At 34.9% G+C, this 25,498-nt stretch overlaps 3 protein-coding genes across 4 annotated transcripts; 1 reads left to right on the top strand and 2 right to left on the bottom strand.

The window, feature by feature from the left end:
* Positions 1 to 425: 425 nt before the first annotated feature.
* LOC104086646 (F-box protein SKIP23-like) lies at positions 426 to 3,749 on the top strand. Of its 2 annotated transcripts, none has more exons than XM_070200290.1 (2): positions 426 to 1,742; positions 3,360 to 3,749. In XM_070200290.1, the coding sequence occupies exon 1, from the start codon at positions 554 to 556 to the stop codon at positions 1,736 to 1,738; it is 1,185 nt and encodes a 394-aa protein (XP_070056391.1). In that variant the 5' UTR covers positions 426 to 553; the 3' UTR covers positions 1,739 to 1,742; positions 3,360 to 3,749. The 2 variants fall into 2 exon arrangements, with proteins under 2 accessions (XP_070056391.1, XP_009589258.1); XM_009590963.4 differs by having other exon boundaries at positions 429 to 1,742; positions 3,400 to 3,642.
* Positions 3,750 to 4,344: 595 nt separating this feature from the next.
* Positions 4,345 to 6,766, bottom strand: LOC104086654 (uncharacterized). The gene is made up of 3 exons (XM_009590975.4): positions 6,535 to 6,766; positions 5,600 to 5,864; positions 4,345 to 4,703 (listed from the first exon to the last, which is right to left on the bottom strand). Exons 1-3 carry the CDS (start codon positions 6,671 to 6,673, stop codon positions 4,481 to 4,483), a joined length of 627 nt encoding a protein of 208 aa, XP_009589270.1. The 5' UTR covers positions 6,674 to 6,766; the 3' UTR covers positions 4,345 to 4,480.
* A 5,724-nt stretch (positions 6,767 to 12,490) lies between these two features.
* LOC104086664 (mechanosensitive ion channel protein 6-like) lies at positions 12,491 to 16,976 on the bottom strand. The gene is made up of 5 exons (XM_009590985.3): positions 15,103 to 16,976; positions 14,634 to 14,757; positions 13,891 to 14,184; positions 13,601 to 13,803; positions 12,491 to 13,055 (listed from the first exon to the last, which is right to left on the bottom strand). The coding sequence occupies exons 1-5, from the start codon at positions 16,821 to 16,823 to the stop codon at positions 12,770 to 12,772; spliced, it is 2,628 nt and encodes an 875-aa protein (XP_009589280.1). The 5' UTR covers positions 16,824 to 16,976; the 3' UTR covers positions 12,491 to 12,769.
* Between the last annotated feature and the right edge of the window lie 8,522 nt (positions 16,977 to 25,498).

The following is a 25,498-nucleotide window of genomic DNA, read 5'->3' as shown; positions in this document are numbered from 1 at the left end:
GTCTTTAGGGCTGGTGGCAACTTTAGCTTAAAAGAAGTTAAAATTTACAGGTCAATTAAATTACGTATAAGCATAGACAAACCTTGTGGTAGATTACGTATAAGCATAGACAAACCTTTGGAATAAATATATTTAATTTTACTCTGTTAATTTTTTTCAGTTACCAACATAGTTTGAACGCTTCCAATTCAGCATATTCCCCCCCCCCCCCCCCCCCCCCCAAACACCAATTAGCTTATTTTATTTGACTTATAAATGGCTAAAGTATGTGATGCAACTATCTTATAAAATATTTTGCTTATATCATTTCTCCTTTATTTTTTTCCTTTTTTGTCCTTATCATATATTTTAGATAATAATTCTCTGATTAAGTTGACATGGATTGCCGGCATTTTCGGGATTAGAATTAATAAGTCTTAAAGCAGAATTGAGCTTACTTTCAAATATCTTTTTTCCTTTTCTTTGTTCCCGGCATTTACTATTGCTCCAATTATCCAATATCTCCATTCTCTAAAATAGCAGCTAAAATATCCTCTAGGCCATTCTCTGAGCCATGTCGGTTGACCATGACTGGTCGGAACTTCCACCGGAGCTTCTCGATACGATCGTGAATAAGCTAATTAACCTCCGCGATTACCTCCGTTTCCGAGCCGTTTGCTCCAACTGGCGATCCTCAACGCCGGCGACTCCCAAATACCTACCTTGTCAATTCCCATGGTTAATGCTCCCAAAAAACCGGTCGAACCGGCGTGGTTTCTTCAACCTCCTTGATAACAAGCTCCACTTCCTCAACCTTCCCGAAGCTTCAAACCGCCGCCGTCGCTGTGGCTCTTCTCACGGCTGGCTCATCATCGTCGACGAATCGCCGTCAATTTTCATAATTAATCCGCTCACAAAAGTGACTTTTAATCTTCCGCCTCTGTCTCAGCTTCCTAATGTGGTAAATTTCGATTTTTACAGCGTAGGTCGAGAATTTACTATCCAATCTCCCGACGGCGAGGTTTACACTCGTAATTTAAAGGAAATGCGTGACTTGTTTATTAAAAAGGTTGTCCTTTCTAATAGTCCTTCACGTGATCCGAATTTTATTGCGGTAGTAATCCTTAACGAAACAGGCGAGCTTGCTTACTGCAAAAATGGAGAGAATTCATGGAAATTTATTGATGAAGCACGGTTTTTTGCTGAGGATGTTATATATTTTGATGGATTATTTAATGCTGTTCATAAACTTGGATCAATTGCAGTTTGTGATGTTAGTGGTGATTCGCCTAGGGTTTCGTTTATTGAAACGCCTAGGCAAATTGGGGGTGATATACAGTATTTGGTTAAAACAAATGATGAACTTTTACTGGTGACTAGGTGTTTGGAGCTTGATACTGATGCTGCATATCATCAGCTTGATGTTGTATATAAGACAGTTGAATTTCGTGTGTTTAGGTTGGTTTTAGAAGGGCCAAGGTGGGAGAAGGTGGACAGTTTGGGTGAGAAGATGTTGTTTTTAGGAGAGAATTCTTCGTTGGCGTTGTTGGCTTCTGATTTTCCTAGATGTGAAGGAAATAGGATTTACTTTACGGATGATTATTGTGAGGCTAATTATGATGGTGTCAATGGGAATCATGATTTAGGGTATTACAATTTAGAGGATGGTAGGATTGAAGCATTGTCATGCTATCCTCGCAATTCACATTCTATGCTTCGTTGGCCTCCTCCAATTTGGTTCACTCCGAATCCATGTTGATAATGTAAGTCTGCCTCTCTTTTACATTTTCTTGTGTACAAATTAGCTTAGATCTTTGGTTTTCATGTAATATAAGTTATGATAGGAATGTTAGGTTGTCGTTTCACTTTGTGATTACTGCATTTCTAGTTTGGTCACTGGTGTAATGTACTGTCCAACACTCATGACAATTATGCATTTCTTACTCCGGCGAAATTAACAATCAACTTGAATTTCACCAAAAGCTAGTCTGATGCTACTGTGAGATATTTAAAGTTTGAAGCGCAACTCGACCAATATAGTGGAAGTAGAGATTGTGCACTACTAACTCTCTAAAACTTATTTTGAGGTAATTGTACTTGCAATACAACTGAAGAGTGGTCCTATAGTGCGAACTTAAGACTGCAGTTGGGAGTGACTTTAGGGTCATTCTTGACATCGGTGACCATTAGTTATTTCCCTATGAAACCTCCCGTTCTGATTATGTTGAGGCAAAGAAATTACTTTCCCTAGCCTAGAATATAAGCTCGTGTCAATGTTGTGAATGTGCAACATATAGGGACTCTTCCGTTAAGATGAAGTAACGTCAAATGCAGTAGTCATGTATTTACTCATCTATCTGAATGAAGTTAATTCCACATGAAATGGACGGAGATTTGAGTTTCTCCAACTCCTTGTAAACCATTTCTTGATGCCTCCTATGATAGATTCTTTTTGAATAGGCAATTCATGTGCTTTCCGAAAATCTCTTCTACCGGTTACTGGGTTAACCTAATGGGAAATTATGGTTTTTAGCTCGACCATGTAAGGTGTTAATGAAAATGTTCAAGTAAAATAGCCATTTGGAGATTTGTATAAATTTAATGTTTATTGTTTATTGCTAGTGAGAAAGGTGTATAGGTCAAAATCCACTATGGAACATTTAGGGTGAGGAAAAATCAGTCGAGGTCGATCAGGAAATGGCGAAGCTCGTGGTCGGGATGCTTATAATGGTCGAGGACGAAGTCCGCGGAAAGAACCGTAACGACTAGTTTTTAGAATAGAATAATAGAGGTGATATTCTAAAGAATATTCTCTGCACATGTACTATTAGGGTTTACTAGGGATGTGTCCCATATAAAGGAGAAAAAAGATAAGGACAAGGGGATGTAATATTGATCTGATAAGAACATTTTTCTAAGAAAGATTCTCTCTTTGGCAAAGATACAAACATTATCTTTTCATCAAGATTCTGGTTCATGTTATTCCATACTTTTCCGTCAGATCCGAGAATAGTTCGAACATTCTAAGATTTGTCTGTCACTCATCATTGTCAGGAGTAACAATCACCTAGTCCATTCTTTATTGGGTGAATCACTCCTCCTATTTACTTAAATGCCATTTATTGCTATTTATTGCTAGTTACTACTCCATTATTGCTCATATCTTATGAATAATTAGCGCATGTCATTATCAATCTCCTATTAGATCTATCCCACATTATCCACGCTTTCAGGATCCACATTTAGAGATATTATCGTTAACTAGGCTTAACCCATAATTTTATATTTATAATAGTTTAACCGAAAACCGTACTTTTTGGTCAAACAAAAGGTTCTTTATGCATCTGTTCATCTGTCCCTATTTTGATTTCTCCTTGCAGTGTATACTACCTCTTGATTCATGATATTATCTTGTTGCAGTGCATTTGGTGAATTCCTCCAGTGAGGTGGTTTGTGAATATGTCTCTGGCCAGAGTTCGCTTTGATGGAATTACTTTGTATATGAGTTGCAAATAATCAATTTGTGGTGTGCTGTAAGTAAACCTGTACCTACATTTTCTTGATGCAATCTGTGACCGCAACATTCTCAGCAATCAAATATCTGTGTGCTGTAAATAAACCTGTACCAACATATTTATTTATGCCAACAGCTTTCCATGTAAATATGTAATTGGCATCTTGCTGCATCTGTTTTATGTTTCTGTCAACACCTTCATTCTATTCTGAACAACTAAGTAGCTGGAATAAAATATTTTGCACTTTTGGAATTATGGATACTTTGTGTTAAGAATAGTCTGTTGGTTGAACTCGTAGCAAACATGCTGCATCCGCCTCTGACTGTCTTGCCCTCCAATTCTATCTCTCATGTCTTGTGTCATCCAAGTGAATGATGCCTTTTCGCGGGAGCTCTCTAAGCTAACTAGCTAAGCCTTCAAGGTTCAGTATATGCGTAACCACTTCCGTCAGCTGATGTATTAAACGATTAGACAAGAAGAAATTTTTGATAACCCACACAGTAAGGCGATTGTCAAGTTCCTATTTTGCAGAAATTTTTGTCAGACGCGCAGCTCTTTGAAGACAACACGGAACAGCATATATGGGCAGCACAAGAGATGCTTGGGAGACAAATTTGTCTGACTTTATTTGAACAAAAGAGAAAACAAAGCTTGTAATTAGCACCAGTCACCTATTCCAACTCCTGCATCTTAAAATCCATTGCTGTTTCTAGAGAAGAAATGAGGAAACAAAGCTTTGTCCGTTTGGTAAGTGATGCGAAGAGTTACTGAGTTGGAATATTAAATCTCTTGCTGTTATTAGCGAAGAGAAAAATCTAATGCTGCTCATTTGGTTTTTAGTTTTAGAGTCTAAACAAAACTAAAATTTGGAATACCACAGAGTACTTTGCAGGATTGAGATAAAACAAAGTGACCTAAGAGGCCGGCACACATATCAGTTCAGCCCATCTAAGACCACCTAAAACAGTTTTTCCTCTTTTTTACTACTAAGCAATACACCTCATTGAGTACATTGAAACTGCAGATTCAACAGTCGAATCAATATAAACCCTTGGATGATCTCCCTCCATTCCATAATCCGTCATCGGACGGTAGTCATCCAGCTCTTCTTCAAATTCATACACGAACTCTGGCATTTCTATCTCCTTTCTCTTTACGTGTTCCCACAAGAACTCTAACCTAGTCACGTAATTCAGCTTCCAATAAATCCTGCAATCAAATTCCACTATAGAGTAAATTACATGCTCTCAAACAGGGGCGGCCCAACCTTCGGAGGCCTAAAGTAAAATTTTAATAAGAGGCCTTATATATATATATATATATATATATATATATATATATATATATATAATGAACATCGTTTTTAAAAAATTAGACAAGTGAGGATATGGAATTAAAAAAAAATGAGAACTTAGTTTTATAAAATACAGAAAATTAAATGAATTTAACGTTGATTGCATCACAACTGAAATGGGAGAACCCAGAAAACATAAGTGACTCCTTTTTTTTAGTAAGTCCCTTTCTATATTTGGTAACAATTCAACTTTAGATTTTTCCTTTTACCATTAATGAGATAATTTCTAGCCCAAAAACTTCTATGATTTATTTAAGATTATAAGTTTCAAAAACCTTCCTTTATTTCATAAAATCCATGTCCAGTCAAATACTTTCATATAAATTAGGACGGAGAGAGTATAATTTATGTAAGAAAAATAAATAATAAGTTAGATTATTAGATATAGTTACGTGACCAACTAATGAATAGAGAAATATAATTAAGTAAAAAAAGTAAAACAAAATTGACAGAAAACTATTTTAGTTATATTAATTAGAGGAAGAAATCGAGTTATTAAAAATTAATATGACAATAAAGAAATAAATTTATCAATAATAAAAAATAATTATATAAATAATATACTACTATATATAAAAAAATACTAGTAATTTTGGAGCCCTTAAGTATTTTGGGGCTCACTTGCTTTAGGGTTGGGCCGCCCCTGCTCTCAAATCAGCTAAGTAAATATAACAGTAGTACTAATTAATCTTTTAAAATTGAAAAGAGATTACTTATTTCAAAGTTAAGTGGCTTAGAAAAAACTAATTACCCTCCGGTGAAGAGGAGACGGCCAAAAAGGGCAAGGAAGAGTCGAGACTGTAGGCTTGGGTGAAGGAAATAAACTGCTTTCAAATGATCTTTAACGTTCGCCGGCATAGCATCACAGATCGATCGGAGAGCTGCTATTCCGGGGAAATTTTCACTTCTGTTAACTCCTGTATGTGCGTACACAATTGAGAATTGTCTCTGCTCTAAATTTGGATAAATCTTCTCCAGTAGATACTTGTTTACTGCCTCCACACTTATAATCCTTGCTGATAATCATTGAATCAACCAGTAAAACAAAATATCAGAATTAGGATACAGAAACAGGAAGAAAAAAAAAAGGTTGAACAACAAAAAAGTCCTAAACTTTAAAGGACAGGTCGACGCACGAAGCGTCATTCACGCAGGATCCGGAAAAGGGCTGCACCCAAGGGTGATATGTAGACAATCTACCCTAATACAAGGGTGAGTGGTTGATTCCACGGCTCGAATCTGTGACTTATATGTTACATGGAGATAACTTTACGTTGCTCCAAGGCTACCTTTTAAAAGTTCTAAACTTTGACACTGTAAAATTAATATGTTGGCTTTGGCTTTAATTAAAAGGAGCCTTGATACTTTCAAAATTAATATCTAGACTGAGAGTCAGAATTTTCACCAAAGAAATTCAAAATAACACACTTGGGTTGAGTCAAGGAGATTCAACACCTATTATATATTCCTAAAAAATAATTCTGCTTTTGTATGTACAGCATAATATTTTGACGAAAGAGACTCAGATGAACCACTTATGCTTACGCCCCGATCTCCGCCCCAGTCTAGGCTAACAAGAAAAAAGAAAATACAATTACAGCAATCTGTTCAAGTTTACTGCTTTCTACACTTCCTCTTATAAAACTAACAAGAGTAAGATTAAACTTAAAGAAAGAAAGAACTAACCAGGGAAAAGTTTGCCGATGATTCGAAGGATGGTGCAGCCACGTTTATCTTTACCTTGAATCTTGAAGATTTGGAGTTTGTCTATGAGTTTTTCTTGTTCTGGTTGGGAGATGTTCATCAAACAAGTTGGAGAATTCATAGTGTTCTTTTGCAGACTCCTGACTTGAGCTAAAGAGAGTAGTTGATAATAAACTGTTTTTGTACTACAAGTGTCTTTTTAAAAAGAGAGTATGGGGCCTATGTAACATAATTGTGGTTTAAAGAAAAGACTTTGGGTAGTTGAGAATAGATTTCATTTGGGTTTGGGTCGTTTCTTGCAAGTTTATGCTGGATCAGGTTGAAGTGGTAAATGTTGTGTTGAATGAAATAATGAGTCATAACTTAATCCGTCTATCATAATTCAATCTCCCTCCTTTTTTCTTTTTTTTTTTTTAATTTTGTGTTAATGTATTTTAAAAAATTATTTAATTTTTTTCAAATTTACATAATTTGCATATTTCCAAATCTGATTTCGTATATTTGAGTTCAGATTGCATTTTGACTGTTAGGTTATACCGTATGATCCTTTCTGACCCAATAACTTGATGAGTCATTTTTGATTTGCAATCCGTTGAATCAAGTCAATAAAAAAGTTATAATTCAACTCATTTAAATGTAAATAAGCCTCGATAAATAGAGTTATTCAACACGCTATGATATCTCATAAAATTAATTAAAATAATACACACAAGCTGATTCGGACACGATAATTATCTAAAGAGGTGAATTACTAAGAATTGAGTTGATTCTGGGGCAAAATATTAAATTGATTGATCGGCCAATATTAATATATATTATTTTTTAAAACGGGTAAAAATATATATCTCTATTTTATTGTCACAGTTAGACACCGGGGCAGGGAACCTGATAGTTTGAGTGCATGGGGCCTTATCTGTTTTGTGCTAGAGCCAAACCGATTGATGAGAGATTTGTGAGACTGAAGGTATATTCTAAGGCATCTTCCTTTTTCTGGGATTGCGGGAAAGGGGAATATAGATGAGTCTGGACTTAAATGGCTTACTATAACTGCCACGTTTCTCTCTCGATTTTAGATGATCTTAGAAGAAATTAGTTGGATTTTTCCTATAACTTGTTGGTCATAGGACTGTGTTGGGTGTGTACTAAATTAAGCAATTAAAACATGAGCTACTAAATTAATATTAAAAAACAAATCACTTAACTATGATTAAGTAGCAAAAAAATCATATAAGTGACATGTATCATGCATTTGGTGTTTTGACGCAGATAAATTCTCTTCGCTAAGTATGACTGAGGGGTCGTTTGGTTCAAAGACAAATTATGCTGGGATTGATTATGTTAGGATTAGCTATATAGAGATTAGTTATGCTAGAATTAGTTATTCTAGTATTATTTATTATTGATTGTTTGGTATATTGTATTAATTCTGAGATTATCAATTTTACTCTTTTATCTTGGGATTACTATTCCACTCTCTGGTAGGTAAGGGTGTACAAAGAAAACCGATAAACATAACCAAACCGATAATTCGAGTCAAACCGGAAAAAAATTCGATATGGTTTGGTATTGAAAAATAAAACCCGATCATAATTGGTTTGGTTTGGTATTAACTAAAAAAAGTCAAATCGAAACCAAACCATCCCGATAGTACATTTATATAATTTTTAAAAATATTTATACATATAAATATTTATTGTAATGTAATTTATAAATATTTCTTAAATTTTTTTTGCAGTTTTATCTTTTAACGTATTATTTCAAGTTTAGACTTAACATTCTTGAATGGTAAATAAATTTTAAAATCCATAAATGTAGTAACTCAAACAAAGTTCAAATCAATACTAATGCTAACAAAAGAAATTCAATTCAATATTAGGAATGACGACATTGTTGGATAATTATTTTAGTTTTACATTGGTTTATAATGAAAATGCATACCTTAGTTTATCTTTTTCTTTAGTAGTTATGTAATTACTATTAGTACTTATTAGCTATACTTATTTTAGCATGACCTATATATTATTTTTAGATTATGTTAATTTTCATTATGGCTTATTAATTAGCAATATTTGTTTTATGTAATTTTATTATTTTATCTTTGTTATTGAATATTTTAGTATAATGTTATGACTTATCTCATATTATTGTGTTAGTTTCTTGGAAAATACATTATATAGTGGTATTTTACTAAGACTTAAGAAATATTTAGAGTACAAGTTATATATTTTATGCTACGAATACTTTATCGAAAAAAAATTTAAAAATCAGAAAAAATCCGAAAAACCCGAGATTGAAAAATCCGATTTTATTGGTTTGATTTAGTTTATAAATTTAAAAATTCGATACTATTGGTTTAGTTTAATAATTGAAAAATACGAATCAACCTGACGTGTATGTTGACACGTATCGAAAGGTATAAGTTTCTAGAAATTTCTTGTTTGCTAAAGTTGGAACCCGAGATACTCCCGGTTCTGCTTAAGGGGAAAAGCAAAGAATTAAGGCCCACGGGGTTTGATTGCTATGGCCCTTTCTTAATTATTTGAGAGAGACATAATGCTTATCAAAGAGGTATCATTATTTCATATTATTGAAGGGGCATTTCATCTTACTTTTTTATTTTTATTTTATTGAGACGAATGGACCCGTTTGCGATATTTAAACTTCAACTTTTCTAGCGAGAGAATGATAAAATATATAGTACGAAGTAGAATCGGTAACCTCAAAAAACGTACTAATAGTCTTTTAGAATATATCAGACTACATTATATTGAGGGTGTTCTATGAGTGTTAGTCGATCGGTACGGTATAATATTTAAATATTTTAGTTTGATATTTTAAATATTCGGTTTCTTAAAATGCTATATCAATACCGTACATAATTAAATTCGGTATGGTTCGGTTTTTCTCCTTTCGGTTTCGGTTTATTCGGTTCGGTAACTTCGGTTTATTCGGTTCGGTAACTTCAGTTTATTGGATTTGAATATTAACTAGTGCATAGAGTCATAGACTGTAATATTCTTAATTAAAGTATTCAAAAGTACAAAACTAAAAGTGTTTGTTGACAAAAGTTTGTCCAAAATCAGCAAATATCAACCCAGAGAGAGAAAATTGTACATAAATGAATAAATTTGATCAATAGAAATGTCTTGTTACTTGCTTAGAGTTAATTGATGAACTTGGAGAATAAAGGAAAGTAAATTTTTAGATTTTTTATATTTATATTATAATTAATAATATGTGCATTGTGTAATACAATATATATTTCGGTACGGTATCGTAAAATATTAAATATCATACCTAACACCAATTTTTTTATAACTTAAACCAAATACCATGCCGAATACAAAAATATCAAATATCAAATACCAAATTTTCGATTTCGATACGGTAATTCGATATTTACCAAATTATGCATAGCCCTAAAATGTTCTTGCATAAGTTCTCTTAAATCAATAGTAACATAGTTTTTCCTTAAAAAAATTGTCTTGGGTAATCTTGGGAAATACTTCCAATTAGCGGAAGATATTATCACAACTTGAATTTGAATTTGAATTTTATTGATTTTAAGGCCTTTTTTTGTTACTGAAGTTATTTTATTACCAAGTAAAACATTATGTACAAGTAAACATCTTCCCAGTTGCAAAACTAGTGTGATATCTTTCCTAATCAATCCATCTACAGTATATTGCATAATTGTTGGATGGCCCGCTGTCATGAGGTTTGAAGATAAAAGTGGGCCATAATGTGATAATATTAAATAATAAAAAGATTAACTTAAATAGTTACTCACCCCTAGTTTAAATTAATAATAATCAATAAATATATAATATATGTATAATTATATATAATTATTATGTAATCTATACATACTGACTAGGAAAAACAAATAGTGAATTCAACCGATTATTATAATTCTTGCTAATTTGATCCAGAAGATGGGGGAGGTGATGTAATTTAGCATTTCCAGAATTGAGTAATTGAGACAAATGAAAATAGCTATCTATAAACATTTAGAAACCATATACTGTATGAAGTAATTTATATTGTAAATTTTCTCATTAAAATAACTAAGTAATTCATTTAACATAAATAATTAAAATTCATTTAATTTGAAACCAAAAAACAAACAAAAAAAAATAGTGTCCGAAGGAGCACAAGCAAAAGGGAAGCAAAAGGAAGTATATAAAATAACATAGGGCACAAGATTTTGATCAGCTAAGTGGGTCCACCGACCTTATATCTTATCTTATCTTGTTCTGAAGTAATACCGTTCTTATTTTTTTAAGTAAAAGTAAACTTGATTCTGGAATAAAACGCCAACGCATATTATGTAAAGGTGAGTGCCGTGGTCAAGAAAATAAGGTTATAGTTTATCTTGGAAAAGAATTACTATATGTTTATGAGCTATGTGATAAGATAAGTGACGCACTACATTTGACAAATTTTAGAGTGTCATTTTTTTAAATTTAAAAGCTATTCGGAGAAGGATCGTACTCTAAAGGGTGTGATGTAGATAGTATACGCTAATGCAGACATTAGTGGTTGCTACCACGGCTCATACCCATCACCTATAAGCAGAGTCGGACCCATGATTTGAGCACGACAAGGGCATCACTGTGTGCTAATCACTAGAAATAAAATTCGGCGTACAACTCTTTGAAAACTTAATGATTATAATGACTTATCATCCAAGTATAAACAAATTAAAAAAAGTTCTAAAAAAAAAAGAAGCACCGAACAAAGAAAGATCTCTTCGTAAAATGGGTGGTATGAGAAGGAAAATGTTTGATTAAGCATGTTTCGCACTTTAAAATTTCTAGTTTTTTTTAATAAAAAAGAGGTCAGTGATCAAAAGGGCGTTCAAACTTTAAAGAAATCAAGATTAAGGGTATGTTAATAGTAAAAAAAATTAAAGAGTAGTCTTAAACTCTTAGTTTCCATTGGTGAGTCGGAGTCAAAGTGATTGATGAAGAAGGTTGTGGCGTAAAGATTTATATTTTTTTATTTGTGAAGTGATAAGTTTCAATTTAAAACTTTTAATTTTAAGGGATGAATTTGAAGAAAAATAATAATTAACTATTATGTATTAGAAGTTAAAACTAAACTATAATTGAATTCAAAAGAAAAAGAATAAAGAAAAAATTTAAAGCAATTTGTTATCAAGTATATAAAGCAAGTACGTTGTATTCAATGAACTAAAAAAAACTCAAGGCAGGAGTCGAACTTGAATCATCTAGCAAACAACAGAATTTAAGCGCCCAACAAAACCCCTTCTTTCGTCCGCCTTGTTGTGTCTAGGAGCACAACTAAAATATTTAACGGGTTCTATATATATATATATATAAGGTTTTTGTCGAGATTAAAGGGATCCTGTGACCCCTCTACATGCAACGTAGGTCCGCCTCTGCTTGTAGGATACACAAAGAAAACTTTATTGTTGCTCACCATTTAGAGCTGCACCATTAGATTGGCATAAAGATATGTACCTCTGGACATGGCAAAATTTTAAACCACCTCTCTTTTTATCCTCAAGTGTGTTTACTTTGCTCAAAGAAAAAATAAACGAATTGGCTATTAAAAGTGGCAAACTAGATTACTCCTCGGTTTCAAAAGATTGACATTATTACTTTATTAATTTGTTTTAAAAAATTGATATTTTTTGATATTTTTTTAATAAAAAGTATTTCTAGCCATACAAACAGGTTTCAGACCATAAGTGTCAAAAATTTTACAACCACACAAATATTATGACTTATTTAAAACCACATATCTCAAATATTTTCTTTTCTTTATTAAATTTTGTGTCAAGACAAATTAAGACAATTTTTTGTAAAAGTTATCACCAACTATAAAAAGATTGCACTGATAACTTTTTCTTCTTGGCGGGGTTAAGGAATTGCACTTTAATATGGAAAAGGACAATGATAAGATACAAGAGTAGGTACTGAAAAGTAATTAAGATATTAATAACTACTACATAATTGGGTTTCTATGAAATATATACTGTCAAATTACAACAAAAAATCAGCAAAAAAGGCATCAACTCATTATGTACACAACTCCTCAAAACAAAGACATTAGTCCATCCACAGTGATGACTGATCAAAAATGCTTGCCATCTTGCAATTTTCAAGATTTACACTGCTGCATCAACAAACAACTTACCTTTCTATAATGGTCTCTTGTGAATATCAAATGAGTGACCATTTCAATCAAATTAAGAACAAATAGACCAGTTCGAGGGGACTCTGCTCGACGACAACTGTGGCATATTACGAACGTTGACATCAAAAGGCAGCATACGATACTCGATATCTAACTCTTTGAATATCTTTATCATTTCCTCAACTAAGAGAGCTCTCCTTGCCCATCTCTCCCCCATGTCTTGGAAATTCATTGTGTGCGAAAGCCATATTGACCACTTTATCCTGTTCAAGTCTTCTACATCCCTTAACACAATTGCTGGAGCTGGATACCAATGATCACTTTTGTTCTCAACATACCTGTGCCAGTACAGAAGCCATTACATATATTACTAAAATGGGAAGAATATTAAACAGTGTCTTGATTACACTGAGAGGCAACTCAAAAGGGAGACCTGTTTCGGCCATTGTACCAACATCACACCAAACAATACCTTACTACTTGATATGATAGCGATTTATCTCCACATCATCAACTATTAAAAGTAATATTTTCGTGAAAGAATAAGGAAATATGATTTGTTCTTAGACTACTAAGATGAGTGTATTCATATGTTGAGCAGTGGCAGAGCCACATGGCTCGACGGGGTGTTATTGACACCCCTTTAACGGAAAATTACAATGTTTTGATAGGTGAATTTTTTTGTATGTATATATACTATGTGTTTGGATCCCCTTGACTTCTTCGTGTGTTTACATTTTTAAGTTTTGACACCCTTTAGTGAAAATCCTAGCTCCGCGGTTGATCTTTGAGCATCATAAAAGAGCAACTTAACCAGTATAACTTGACATCTGAAAATGAAACAGCTGAAATTTATCAACTGAAGATGAATAGTAGCATATACCTTGAAATTTTCTCTTTCATCATAGAAATTTTTTCCATAGGAGTTGAGATATGAATGCAGAATTCAATTGCATCTCCCATGTCTGGACTACGGTAGTAGTTACTTATCGGCTTTGTAGATAAGACACTGTTTGGATATATGATCTTCTGGTTATCGTATCTCAGGAAAACTGTTGTCAAGATATTCATCTCTTCTACTACCATCTGAAACCGAAATATCAGAAGAGGTGCTTCAATATACAAATCAGAATACTATCTGAACGTCTACCTTAGAGTGGAAGAATTTCCCACCTGAGTTCCGTCAATTTCAACACGATCACCAACATCAAATGGGTGCATCACAAATAAAAAGATGATTGCCTCAAATGTCGTCTTGGCCGTGTTTCCAAACATGAATACAACCAGAAGAACCTGAGAACTCAAAAAGACCAAGAAATGTGTAGTGGCAACTTTCAATATAAGCAGCCAGACAACTAGGATGATAACCCCCACTAAGACATTCAACATGTGATGCAGTTTGTTCACAGCAGTCTTTGTGTCATTCAAAGACAAAGCAAGAGCTCTCCGTTCTCTAAATGCATTCACCTGTAAGGAGAAAAGACCAAATACATGAATATCCTAGAAAGAGGATTCCCAAGTATAGATCCTTATTTCACAGTCAAACCGTGAGCAATTGTGCTACCCCCTTTCTGATGGGCGGCAACTTTTCAGAACTTCCACTTAAATTTTTTGTTCAACTCATTCAGCTACATTCAGCTAGAGGCATTTCTTTTGGGAGACAATACATCTCCACAATGAACTGTAAAAGTAAAAAACCTATGTCTATGCATTGAGATGAATTCCAAAAACCATCTTTTGACTAAATTTTGGGGTTGAATTCCTATTGTTGGAATTTGGAGATAAGAGAAAAATAAGCTTTCTAAAAATTCATGGATAATTTGCATGTCTGAACAAATATTATGCACCAGGAGTAGATTTAAAAAAAAGGCTATATGGGGAGAGAGAATATTGAAGCAAATTGGCCATATACCCACCATCCAATTTTTCAACGCACGTTTGCTAATTCCTTTGGCTTCAGTGCCACCTTCAAAGAGCTGCATTGTTTTCAAAGCTTCATCTTCTCTCATAAAACGCATTATATCCTCCAGATAGATGAACCTGATGGCAGTCACACAAAATAAGTAAATCAATTAGATCCGAGAATTAGAAGCCACAAAATATAAAAGCTAAGGGTACAAGGGATGATTGTAGGGAATAAGCTTGAACTCATATATGAGTGCAAACATACTAAAAGGGCAGTAAGTTGATGCAACCACAAAACAAAATCAGAAGAAAATATCTGGCCAACACCTAAACTGCACTTTCACATCTACTTCATGCTACTTGAAGATTAACAATAAAGCAAATAAGCTACGATTTACATTGTCAAATCAGCAAACGAAATGCTAAATAAGTTGAAATGAGGAACATTACTTATAAATCTTAACAGAACAGGATACTTACTTAGAGTCAGTCTTAGCCACATTGTTAAAAACCTTCTTGGCAGCGATTTTTGCCTGTTTCTCGCTTGTGATTTCCACTGCAGCTTCATCATCATCACTCGACTGCTGAAGCTGCTCATCCAAAGTTGACAACACACCTTTACGGACAATATTAATCAACCTTTTCATATTCCAAGCTGAAACATTCTTCTGATTCAGCCTATGCAGATGATCTATAGTTATGCCTCCCTCTTTTTCTTTTTCCTTTCTAGACGTCGATCTCGAAAATGTAGGACTCCTTGGCGTAGCAGCAGCGGTGGACTTCCGTGGCGTTCCAATCGGTCTCTTTGGAAATATAGTGGCCTTGAGATCAGGAGGCAATGTAGCCCCAGCACTCTGAAGCTTCTGCACCTCAGCCATAACCCTCTCCTCCTCTTCTTGCTCCATCCTAATCTCAACCAATGGCGGTCCAGACAACGCCTCGATCACATACTGAGTAAACAAAGCTTCTTGAATCCGATCAAAGAACGCAGTAACGTGAAACGACATAGCCAAAACCTTCACCAACAGTGTCTTCAGCAACCAAATAAACGTTCCCACCAATAAACACACCCAAATTCTTGAGACATACCTTAAAACCTTCGTATTAGTAATGCTCTCAACCTTCTTATCAAAAATACATTGCCACGCGATCAAAACCAGACTCAACCAAATGCAATTCTGCACTGAATTCCTCAATCCATACACAAAATACAACACCCTTTTCCTTAAAACAAAATTCCTCTCAATCAAGAACACCCCTAACCTGATCCCCCAACCAGAAACCAATCTCCCACATATCAAAACCAACACCATTAGCTCCCATTTCCACAATGGAAGCCCGAAAATACTCCTCCCTTTAAATTTACTAATAGTAAGACTACACACGAAAGCTGCAATAATCAAAATCAAACTCAAACTCTGAAGAACAGTCCATAGATTAAACTTCATTTTCTTATACTCTTCAGGAAAATCCTCATCTGAAAAAGGGTCATCATCGTCATTTTCACTACCTTTCCCTAAAACTCCAGATTTCATAGTAATTTTCTGTGACCTCTGATCTTGCTCCGGTGGGTCCACTAACCTAGATTTAGTCCTAGTAACTAAAAGATTCGACTTTCTCCTAAACGAAGAACTAGAACTGCAAACTAAAACCTCGTCCGGTCCACCACCCGGTCCAAAATTACTCACATTGGACCGGCGGCGAACCGATCCGTGACCGTTACGGTTCTCGTTAAAAGAAACTCGAACATCTCTCGGCGTAAGCACCCCGCGGTTGGGACTCTCTTCTAGTACCCTAGATAACGGCGATCGCTGTGAAAATGGCGATTCCGTAATAAAGTCAAAATCTTTATTGTTATTATTATCCCTTTGTGCTCTCATAAATGCATCGTTTGAGAAATCGTAACTTGAATCTCTATATATCTTGTTTGCAGCATTCTCATCATTGGTATTCAACTGGGTTTTTGAAGTAGAAAGTTCAGTTTCTTTAGGGGTTTTGGGGGTTTCTCTGCTGTTTGTTTTAACGACGACGTCTTTTGCATCGGATGCATCCATAGCTGGAGAGCCCATGGCGGGAGAAGTGCTGGGTATTGGGGTTTCTTTCAAGAGATTTTGGCGTTCTTCTATTGGGTGTGAAGGTGAGTTAGCACGTTGAAGATGATGAACTGGAGATAGAGATTTGAAAGATTTCAGCTTTTCCATTCAAGAACTGAAGTGGGTTTAGTTTCACTAAAAGGGAAAGTACAAATAGGAGTCAGAAAAAAATGAATATTTTAATGGGGTTGACAGATGAAGATGGTGTAGGATATGTGACGGTGAGATTAAAAAAAACAGAGCTAAGAGATGGAGGAGTGCAGTGAATGCTAAAAAAGTGAGCTTTTGCAAGAGAAAGGGGAGAGAATAGAGAAAAAGTTGGTCTATTTTGTAGAGTTTAAAACTTGGACTAAACTGGAAAGAGGATGGACCAATGTTCCAGTAATGGAGGAATCAGGCAAGTGAAATCGAGACCGTACAGTTTGCATTGCTCCATGTTTGAGTTGTTATCAATTTGGACAGTAATCCTTTTACTTTATGGTATTTCTATTTTACGGTCTTTAACAAATATTAATTAGAATGAATTTTTAATTATTTTATTCTTATTTATAGTACTTCCTTCGATCCACTTACTTTATGTGATGTTTTTGTAGTTAAAAAATTCACCTTTTAACATTTATAATATAATTGACCATATTAGTCTTAATTTATTCATGAAATATAATAAATACTTTGAAAAAAATTAAATATTATGAACCACAAAAAAAAAAATTAAATCATTTAAAGTAGACCGGAGGGGATAATCTATCTTTATTGAATATTTATTCTATTTATGTGTCATCTCCATCTTCAAGAACAATTACTACTAAGGGTAAAATGAGACAAAAATAATTAATTTTATCTTAAACTTCTAAAATGACAAATAATTTGAGACAACTGTTTTAAAAACTATGACAACTAATTTGAGACGGAGGGAGTATACTATAATAATTTTTGGTTAATCCGTAGTTTAGATGAGGATTTTATTTCAAGGTGTTAACTCGAGACCTTAATTAAACTTGTAGGAATTTTTATTGTTCCATCACATCCCTTGACGATGTATTAAATAAAGATTATGTTGGGTTTTTTAAGCTTAAATGTAGCTTAAAAGATGGTGAATGGGAAATGGAGAAAAATTAAAAATATTTGAGTTTCCCTCCTTGACAAAGGAATATTGTCCCATATTGGAAGAGGAAAAGATTTTGATGGGCATATATACAATTGCACTTCTTATAGCTCTTAAAGAGTTAAGAAGAAGGCAAGTCTCGTGCCGTCGTCGTCGCTCGCTCGCTCGGCTTGGCTTCGGCTTCGGCTTCGAGTCAAATGATCGATTGATTGATTAATTTTTTGGACCAAATTTATTTGTTAATAGTAAATATTAACAGAATTGTTATTAAATATGCTTCGGATTCGGATTCGAGTCAAATGATCGATCGATTGATTAATTTTTTGGACCAAATTTATTTGTTAATAGTAAATATTAACAGAATTGTTATTAAATATCTGGTTTTTGTAAACGGAATATTAATATTAAATCCAAACGTAATAGTATATGCTCTTCGCTTTTTGTAAAAGACATTTACAATTTGCACCTCTTCAGATTTGAAGAAACAGTTGGCACCTCTTTGGATTTGAAGAGTTGCACCTCTTCAGATTGAGCTCAACATTGGCTATAAATACCAGTCCATTCTCTCAGATTTTCCATACGAATTTTTGATTTCTCCTCCTTTCTTCTGCATTATTTTAACTACAAACAAAGCATCAAAATGACGAACGACAACGGGAACCAGACTGTTCATATGGTAACTGCCAACGCATCGACAAGCCGAACAACACCGGCACTAGCACTGGCAGAAAAACTCAAAAAAATTTCGGGATTGACTTCAAGCGCTGGCAGCAGAAAATGTTCTTCTACTTGACGACTTTAAGTCTGCAGAAGTTCATTACGGAAGATGTTCCTGTTCTGCCCGACGAAACTCCAGAAAATGAACGCTTTCTCGTGACTGAGTCGTGGAAGCATTCTGATTTTCTATGCAAGAATTACATTCATAGTGGACTAGAGGACAATCTGTATAACGTCTATAGTAATATGGAGACGTCAAAACAACTGTGGATAGCGCTTGAAAGGAAATACAAAACGAAAGATGTCGGGTTAAAGAAATTCGTTGCCGCTAAATTTTTGGACTATAAAATGGTAGATAGCAAGTCTGTTATTACCCAAGTCCAAGAATTGCAAGTGATTATTCACGATCTTCTTGCTGAAGGTATAAGTCAAATTAATACTAATGTTGAAAGTATTAATTATATTATTTCTACTAACAGAATTTTCGCTGAAGGTCTTGTCATCAATGAAGCGTTTCAAGTTGCAGCAATGATTGAAAAGTTGCCTCCTTTGTGGAAGGACTTCAAAAACTACTTGAAACACAAACGAAAGGAGATGTCCCTTGAAGATCTCATTGTTCGGTTGAGAATCGAAGAGGACAATATAGTTGCTGAAAAGAAAGGACGTGGAAACTCAACAATAATGGGACCAAACATTGTTGAGGATAGAAAGAGGAAGAAGGCTTATGGAGCGAAAAGCAACCCAAGCAAGAAGCGGTTCAACGAAAATTGCTACAACTGTGGAAAAGCTGGACACAGATCTGCAGATTGTCGTGCTCCAAAGAAAGACAAGAAGAAGGGTCAAGCAAACATGGTTGAAAAGCACGAAGATATCGATGACTTGTGTGCTATGCTTTCTGAATGCAACCTGGTAGGAAATCCTAAGGAGTGGTGGATTGATTCTGGAGCCACTCGCCATGTTTGTGCGGTTAGAGAAGCATTTGCTACATATGCTCTTGTTGGACCCGAAGAGACGCTTTCTATGGGAAATTCTGCAACGGCAAAAATTGAAGGATCTGGAAAGATATTTATGAAAATGACTTCTAGTAAGGTGGTGACCTTGAACAACGTCCTTCATGTTTCCGAGATTAGAAAGAACTTAGTCTCTGCTGGACTTCTTATTAAGAATGGGTTTATGTGTGTCTTTGTATCTGATAAGGTTGTAATAAGTAAGAATGAAATGTTTGTAGGAAAAGGTTACCTCACTGAGGGCCTTTTCAAGCTGAATGTAATGGTTATTGAGAATAATAATAAAATTTCAGCTTCTTCTTACTTACTTGAGTCAAATGAATTATGGCATATACGTTTGGGTCATGTCAATTACAAAACCTTGCGAAAAATAATTAATTTAGAAGTATTGCCTATGTTTGAATGCGACAAATCAAAATGTCAAATATGTGTGGAATCTAAGTATGTTAAACATCCTTATAAGTCAGTTGAAAGGAATTCAAATCCTTTAGACTTAATTCACACAGATATTTGCGACATGAAGTCAATACCATCTCGCGGTGGAAAGAAGTATTTCATAACTTTTATTGACGGCAATACTCAATATTACTATGTTTACTTACTTGATAGTAAAGATGAAGCAATAGATGCATTCAGGCAATACAAAAATGAGGTTGAAACGCAACTTAACAAGAAAATTAAAATGATAAGAAGTGATAGGGGTGGCGAATATGAATCTCCTTTTCAAGAAATATGTCTAGAATATGGAATAATTCATCAAATAACTGCCCCTTACACGCCCCAATCCAATGGGATTACGGAAAGAAAGAATCGCTCATTAAAGGAGATGATGAACGCATTATTGATAAGTTCTGGTTTGCCACAGAACTTGTGGGGGAAAGCCGTTCTTACGGCTAACCGGACACTAAATTGAGTACCCCATAGCAAAACACAATCCATTCCATATGAAAAATGGAAAGGAAGGAAACCCAATTTGAATTATTTTAAAGTGTGGGGGTGTTTGGCAAAAGTGCAAATTCCTAAACCCAAAAGAGTAAAAATAGGACCGAAAACCGTTGATTGTGTTTTCATAGGATATGCGACCAATAGTAAAGCATATCGATTTCTGGTTCATAAATCAGAAAATCCCGACATTCATAATAATACGGTTATAGAATCAGATAATGCTAAATTCTTTGAAAATATATACCCGTATAACAAGAAATGTGTGTCGATTGGTGAAGGATCTAAACGACCTCGGGAAGAAACAAAAGAAAGTATATTTAATCAGGAGGATCCAAGACGTAGTAAACATCAAAGAACGTCTACTTCATTTGGACCAGATTTTGTGACTTTCTTATTGGAAAATGAGCCTCGAACATTTAAAGAAGCTATGTCTTCTTCGGAATCATTGTTTTGGAAAGAGGCAGTCAATAGTGAGATAGAATCCATATTGAATAACCATACATGGGAATTGGTTGGTCTTCCTCCTGAAAATAAACTCTTGGGTTCTAAATGGATTTTTAAGAGGAAAATGAAAGATGATGGCACTATTGATAAATATAAGGCAAGACTTGTGGTCAAAGGGTATAGACAGCGAGAAGGTCTTGATTATTTTGATACATACTCTCCGGTTACAAGAATTATGTCTATACGAATGTTAGTGGCATTAGCTGCAGTTTATGGTCTTGAAATTCATCAAATGGACGTTAAGACAACCTTCTTAAATGGAGACTTGGAGGAAGAAATCTACATGGAACAACCTGAAGGGTTTGTAGTTCCTGGTAAAGAAAATAAGGTATGTAGACTTGTTAAGTCTCTTTACGGACTAAAACAAGCACCCAAATAAAATGGCATGCGAAATTTGACCAAACAATGTTGTCAAATGGTTTTAAGATAAATGAATGTGATAAATGTGTGTACATTAAAAATTTTCCAAATCACATAATCATTATTTGCTTATATGTGGATTATATGCTGATAATGAGTAATGACATTGCCAACATAAATGCGACTAAGCGTATGCTAACTAGCAAGTTTGATATGAAGGACTTGGGAGTTGCTGATTTAATTCTGGGAATTAAGATCAATAAGACTCCTCAAGGTCTAGCATTGTCACAATCTCATTATATTAAGACAATACTTGAAAAATTCAAGCACTTAGGGTTTAAAGTTGCAAAGACTCCAATTGACGTGAATCTTGCATTAGCAAAGAACAAAGGCCAAAGCATATCACAATTGGATTATGCTCGTGTGTTGGGATGCTTAATGTACATCATGAATTGTACACGACCAGATATAGCTTGTGCTATAAGCAAATTGAGTCGATACACGAGCAATCCAGGTCAATCTCATTGGATGGCAATGAAACTAGTTTTGGGATATTTAGAACATACCCAGGAATTTGCTTTGCACTACAGTAAATATCCTGCGGTGATTGAGGGATATTGTGATGCAAATTGGATCACCGGTTCAAATGATTCTAAGTCCACAAGTGGATATGTATTCACTATTGGTGGAGGAGCGATATCTTGGAAGTCGTCTAAGCAAACTTGTATTGCCCGCTCTACAATGAAAGCTGAATTCATAGCCTTAGATAAAGCCGGTGAAGAAGCTGAATGGCTCCGGAATTTCTTAGAAGACATTCCATTTTGGCCCAAACCGTTGACACCAATATGCATACATTGCGATAGTCAAGCTGCAATTGGAAGGGTTGGGAGCGTGATGTATAACGGTAAATCTCGTCATATACGACGAAGACATAAAACCGTTAGGCAATTACTCTCTAGAGGAATTATCACGATTGACTATGTAAAGTCAAGTGATAATGTATCGGATCCACTTACAAAAGGCCTAACTAGAGAGGTAGTTGAGAAATCATCGAGAGGAATGGGACTATGGCCGAGAACAAGCCATTGTGGAAGTAACTCTACCTAGAAGACTGGAGATCTCAAGATCTAGGTTCAAGGAGATCAAACAAAGTCATTAATGACGGTTCAACATTATCAACTAAAAGTTTGGTCCATTCTCGTGATGAGATAATGTTCAGTACCAAGGATAAAGCATTAAGGCTTTTTAATGATTTCTAAATTTGATACGGGGTATATCAAATAGTGTATCTACGGGATGACACGTTTAGGAATCACCTATGTAAGTGTGAAGTGTTAGCCGCTTCAAGGAGAATTTTATAAGGCCATTTCTCTACGCACTTATTAAACCAGGCGGTGTTCATGGCTGAAACGAACACAACAATGAGAGCCAAAGACGGTTAAGAGTTGGTTGTGTGACTTATGGTTGTCTAGGTATACACCAAAGTTCGATGGTTCAAAGATATCAAATCTACCGATTGACCGAGTATATCCGACATAAGTTCACTACGGAAAGTTCAAAGGAAAACCTACCTATCCTAATACAATTAATCCTTGCTTGCGAATCACACATTTTTCGTGCATATTTCCGTAATATAGCCATTCCCATTCATGTGGGGGATTGTTGGGTTTTTTAAGCTTAAATGTAGCTTAAAAGAGGGTGAATGGGAAATTGAAAATATTTGAGTTTCCCTCCTTGACAAAGGGATATTGTCCTATATTGGAAGAGGAAAAGAATTTGATGGGCATATATACAATTGCACTTCTTATAGCTCTTAAAGAGTTAAGAAGAAGGCAAGCCTCGCGCCGTCGTCGTCGCTCGCTCGCTCGGCTCGGCTTCAGCTTCGGCTTCGGCTTCGGATTCGGTCAAATGATCGATTGATTGATTAATTTTTTGGACCAAATTTATTTGTTAATAGTAAATATTAACAGAATTGTTATTAAATATCCGTTTTTGTAAATGGAATATTAATATTAAATCCAAACGTAATAGTATATGCCCTTCGCTTTTTGTAAAAGACATTTACAAAACAGTTTGCACCTCTTCAGAAGAACAATTTGCACCTCTTCAAATCTGAAGAGTTGAAGAACAGTTTGCACCTCTTCAGATTTGAAGAAACAGTTGGCACCTCTTCGGATTTGAAGAGTTGCACCTCTTCAGATTGAGCTCAACATTGGCTATAAATACCAGTCCATTCTCTCAGATTTTCCATACGAATTTCTGATTTCTCCTCATTTCTTCTATATTGTTTTAACTACAAACAAAGCATGAGTAAGTGTGATTTGCTACCGATCTTTGTGTTCGCTGAAACATTGGTGTTTGAAGTATCGCTACACCAGTGTGTGATTCGTTCTATCCTGGGAGGAAATAATTCAAAACTTTGGGTACTAGGAGGGGATTAAATTTCTTAAGGAAACACTGTGAATTCAGTAGACTCGGATTAAATTCTGTTTCTTTTACATTTATGTTATTTTATCTTCTCCGTATTTATTTTACAAATACAGATAGATAACAGATTATACATATCATATTGGTGCGTATGTTCTTTACTAAATTCGATTACTGAAATGATAGTGTTAATTGCTCTCTTCTTTTCCTTGTGGCTTCTATTAAAATGTTTAAATTTTGTTATTGTATCATTGAATTTGAGCAACAACTGTCATTTGTTAAATTATAGTATTTTTATATCCTTTATATTAATAAATCATTTTGCATTTGTCTTTGATATTTATGGAGTACCTGTGCAAAACGGGTAGACTTTATTCAAATTTACTCATCAACTTGTGATCATAGTTTAAAAATTGCTTTTAAGTTAAACTCTGCTACGAGTTAAGGGGAATAAGGAGGTTGTTTTGTAACGACAATTTTTTTCCCGAAAGACTTCAAATAATACGAGGGTAAATTTGATCGGTTTTCCTTGAACAATTGGCAGACTCACCTACATTACAGTCGGTATCATGTACTCATTTCTCATAAGGAAGAGAGCTAAACAAAGGAAGAGAGCTAAACAACAGTTTGCAAGCATTGGTAAAGCTTTTCACGTAGTTTCTTTTTCGCAAAATAGATAAATTTGATAAACACGGTTTAATGAAGCTTGAAAAATAGGAATTCAGCACGATTTTCAATTTTTCGTATACTAATGTACACGCCATCTTCATGAATTCGGGTGACGGGCTTCGAATTGCTAAAGTTTTGTGGGCCCATCAAAAATGACCTAATGAACAATAGTCCTTGCTTCGCCATGATTGTTCCTCATTTTTTTAGCATTTTAGAGCCATAAAACAGAAATTTAGTACGGTTTCTAATTTTTCGTGTGCTAATATCCACTCCATCTTCATGAATTTGGGCGACGAACTCCGAATCGTGTTAAATTTTGTGGGCCCATCAGAAATGACCTAATGAACAATATTCATTGCTTAGCCATCACCGTTTCTTATTTTTTAGCGTTTTAGGGCCATGAAACAGGAATTCATGATGATTTTCAATTTTTCATGTGCTAATATCTACTCCATCTTCATGAATTCAGGCGACGGACACTGAATCGCCTAAATATTGTGGGCCCATTAGAAATGACCTAATGAACAATAGTCATCACTTCGGCATGACAATTACTCATTTTTTGGCATTTTAGGGCCATAAAATAGGAATTCAAGAAGATTCCGAGACTTTCGTGTGCTATAGTCCACGCCATCTCCATGAATCCGAGTGACCGACCCTGAATCTCCTAAAGTTTTGCAAGCCCATAAAAATTGACCTGATAAACAATAGTCATCGCTTCGCCATGACCATTCCTCATTTTTTGGCGTTTTGGAGCCATAAAACAGGAATTCAGTATGATTCCCAGATTTTCATGTGCTGTACTCCACGCCATCTGCATGAATCCGGGCGACCAACTCCGAGATGATTTTTCAATTTTCGTGTGCTAATCCATGCCATTTCCATGAATCCGAGCGAATGGCCCCGAATCGTCTAAATTTTACCGGCCCATAAAAGAATCTAATGAACAATAGTCATCGTTTTACCACGATTGTTCCTCGTTTTTGGCGTTTTAGGGTCATAAAAGAGGAATTCAGGACGATTCCCAGATTTTCGTGTGCCATAGTCCA

This window comes from Nicotiana tomentosiformis, chromosome 4, assembly GCF_000390325.3.
Source record: "Nicotiana tomentosiformis chromosome 4, ASM39032v3, whole genome shotgun sequence".
Taxonomy (NCBI): Eukaryota; Viridiplantae; Streptophyta; class Magnoliopsida; order Solanales; family Solanaceae; genus Nicotiana; species Nicotiana tomentosiformis.
This window is presented reverse-complemented; position numbering and strand designations above follow the sequence as displayed.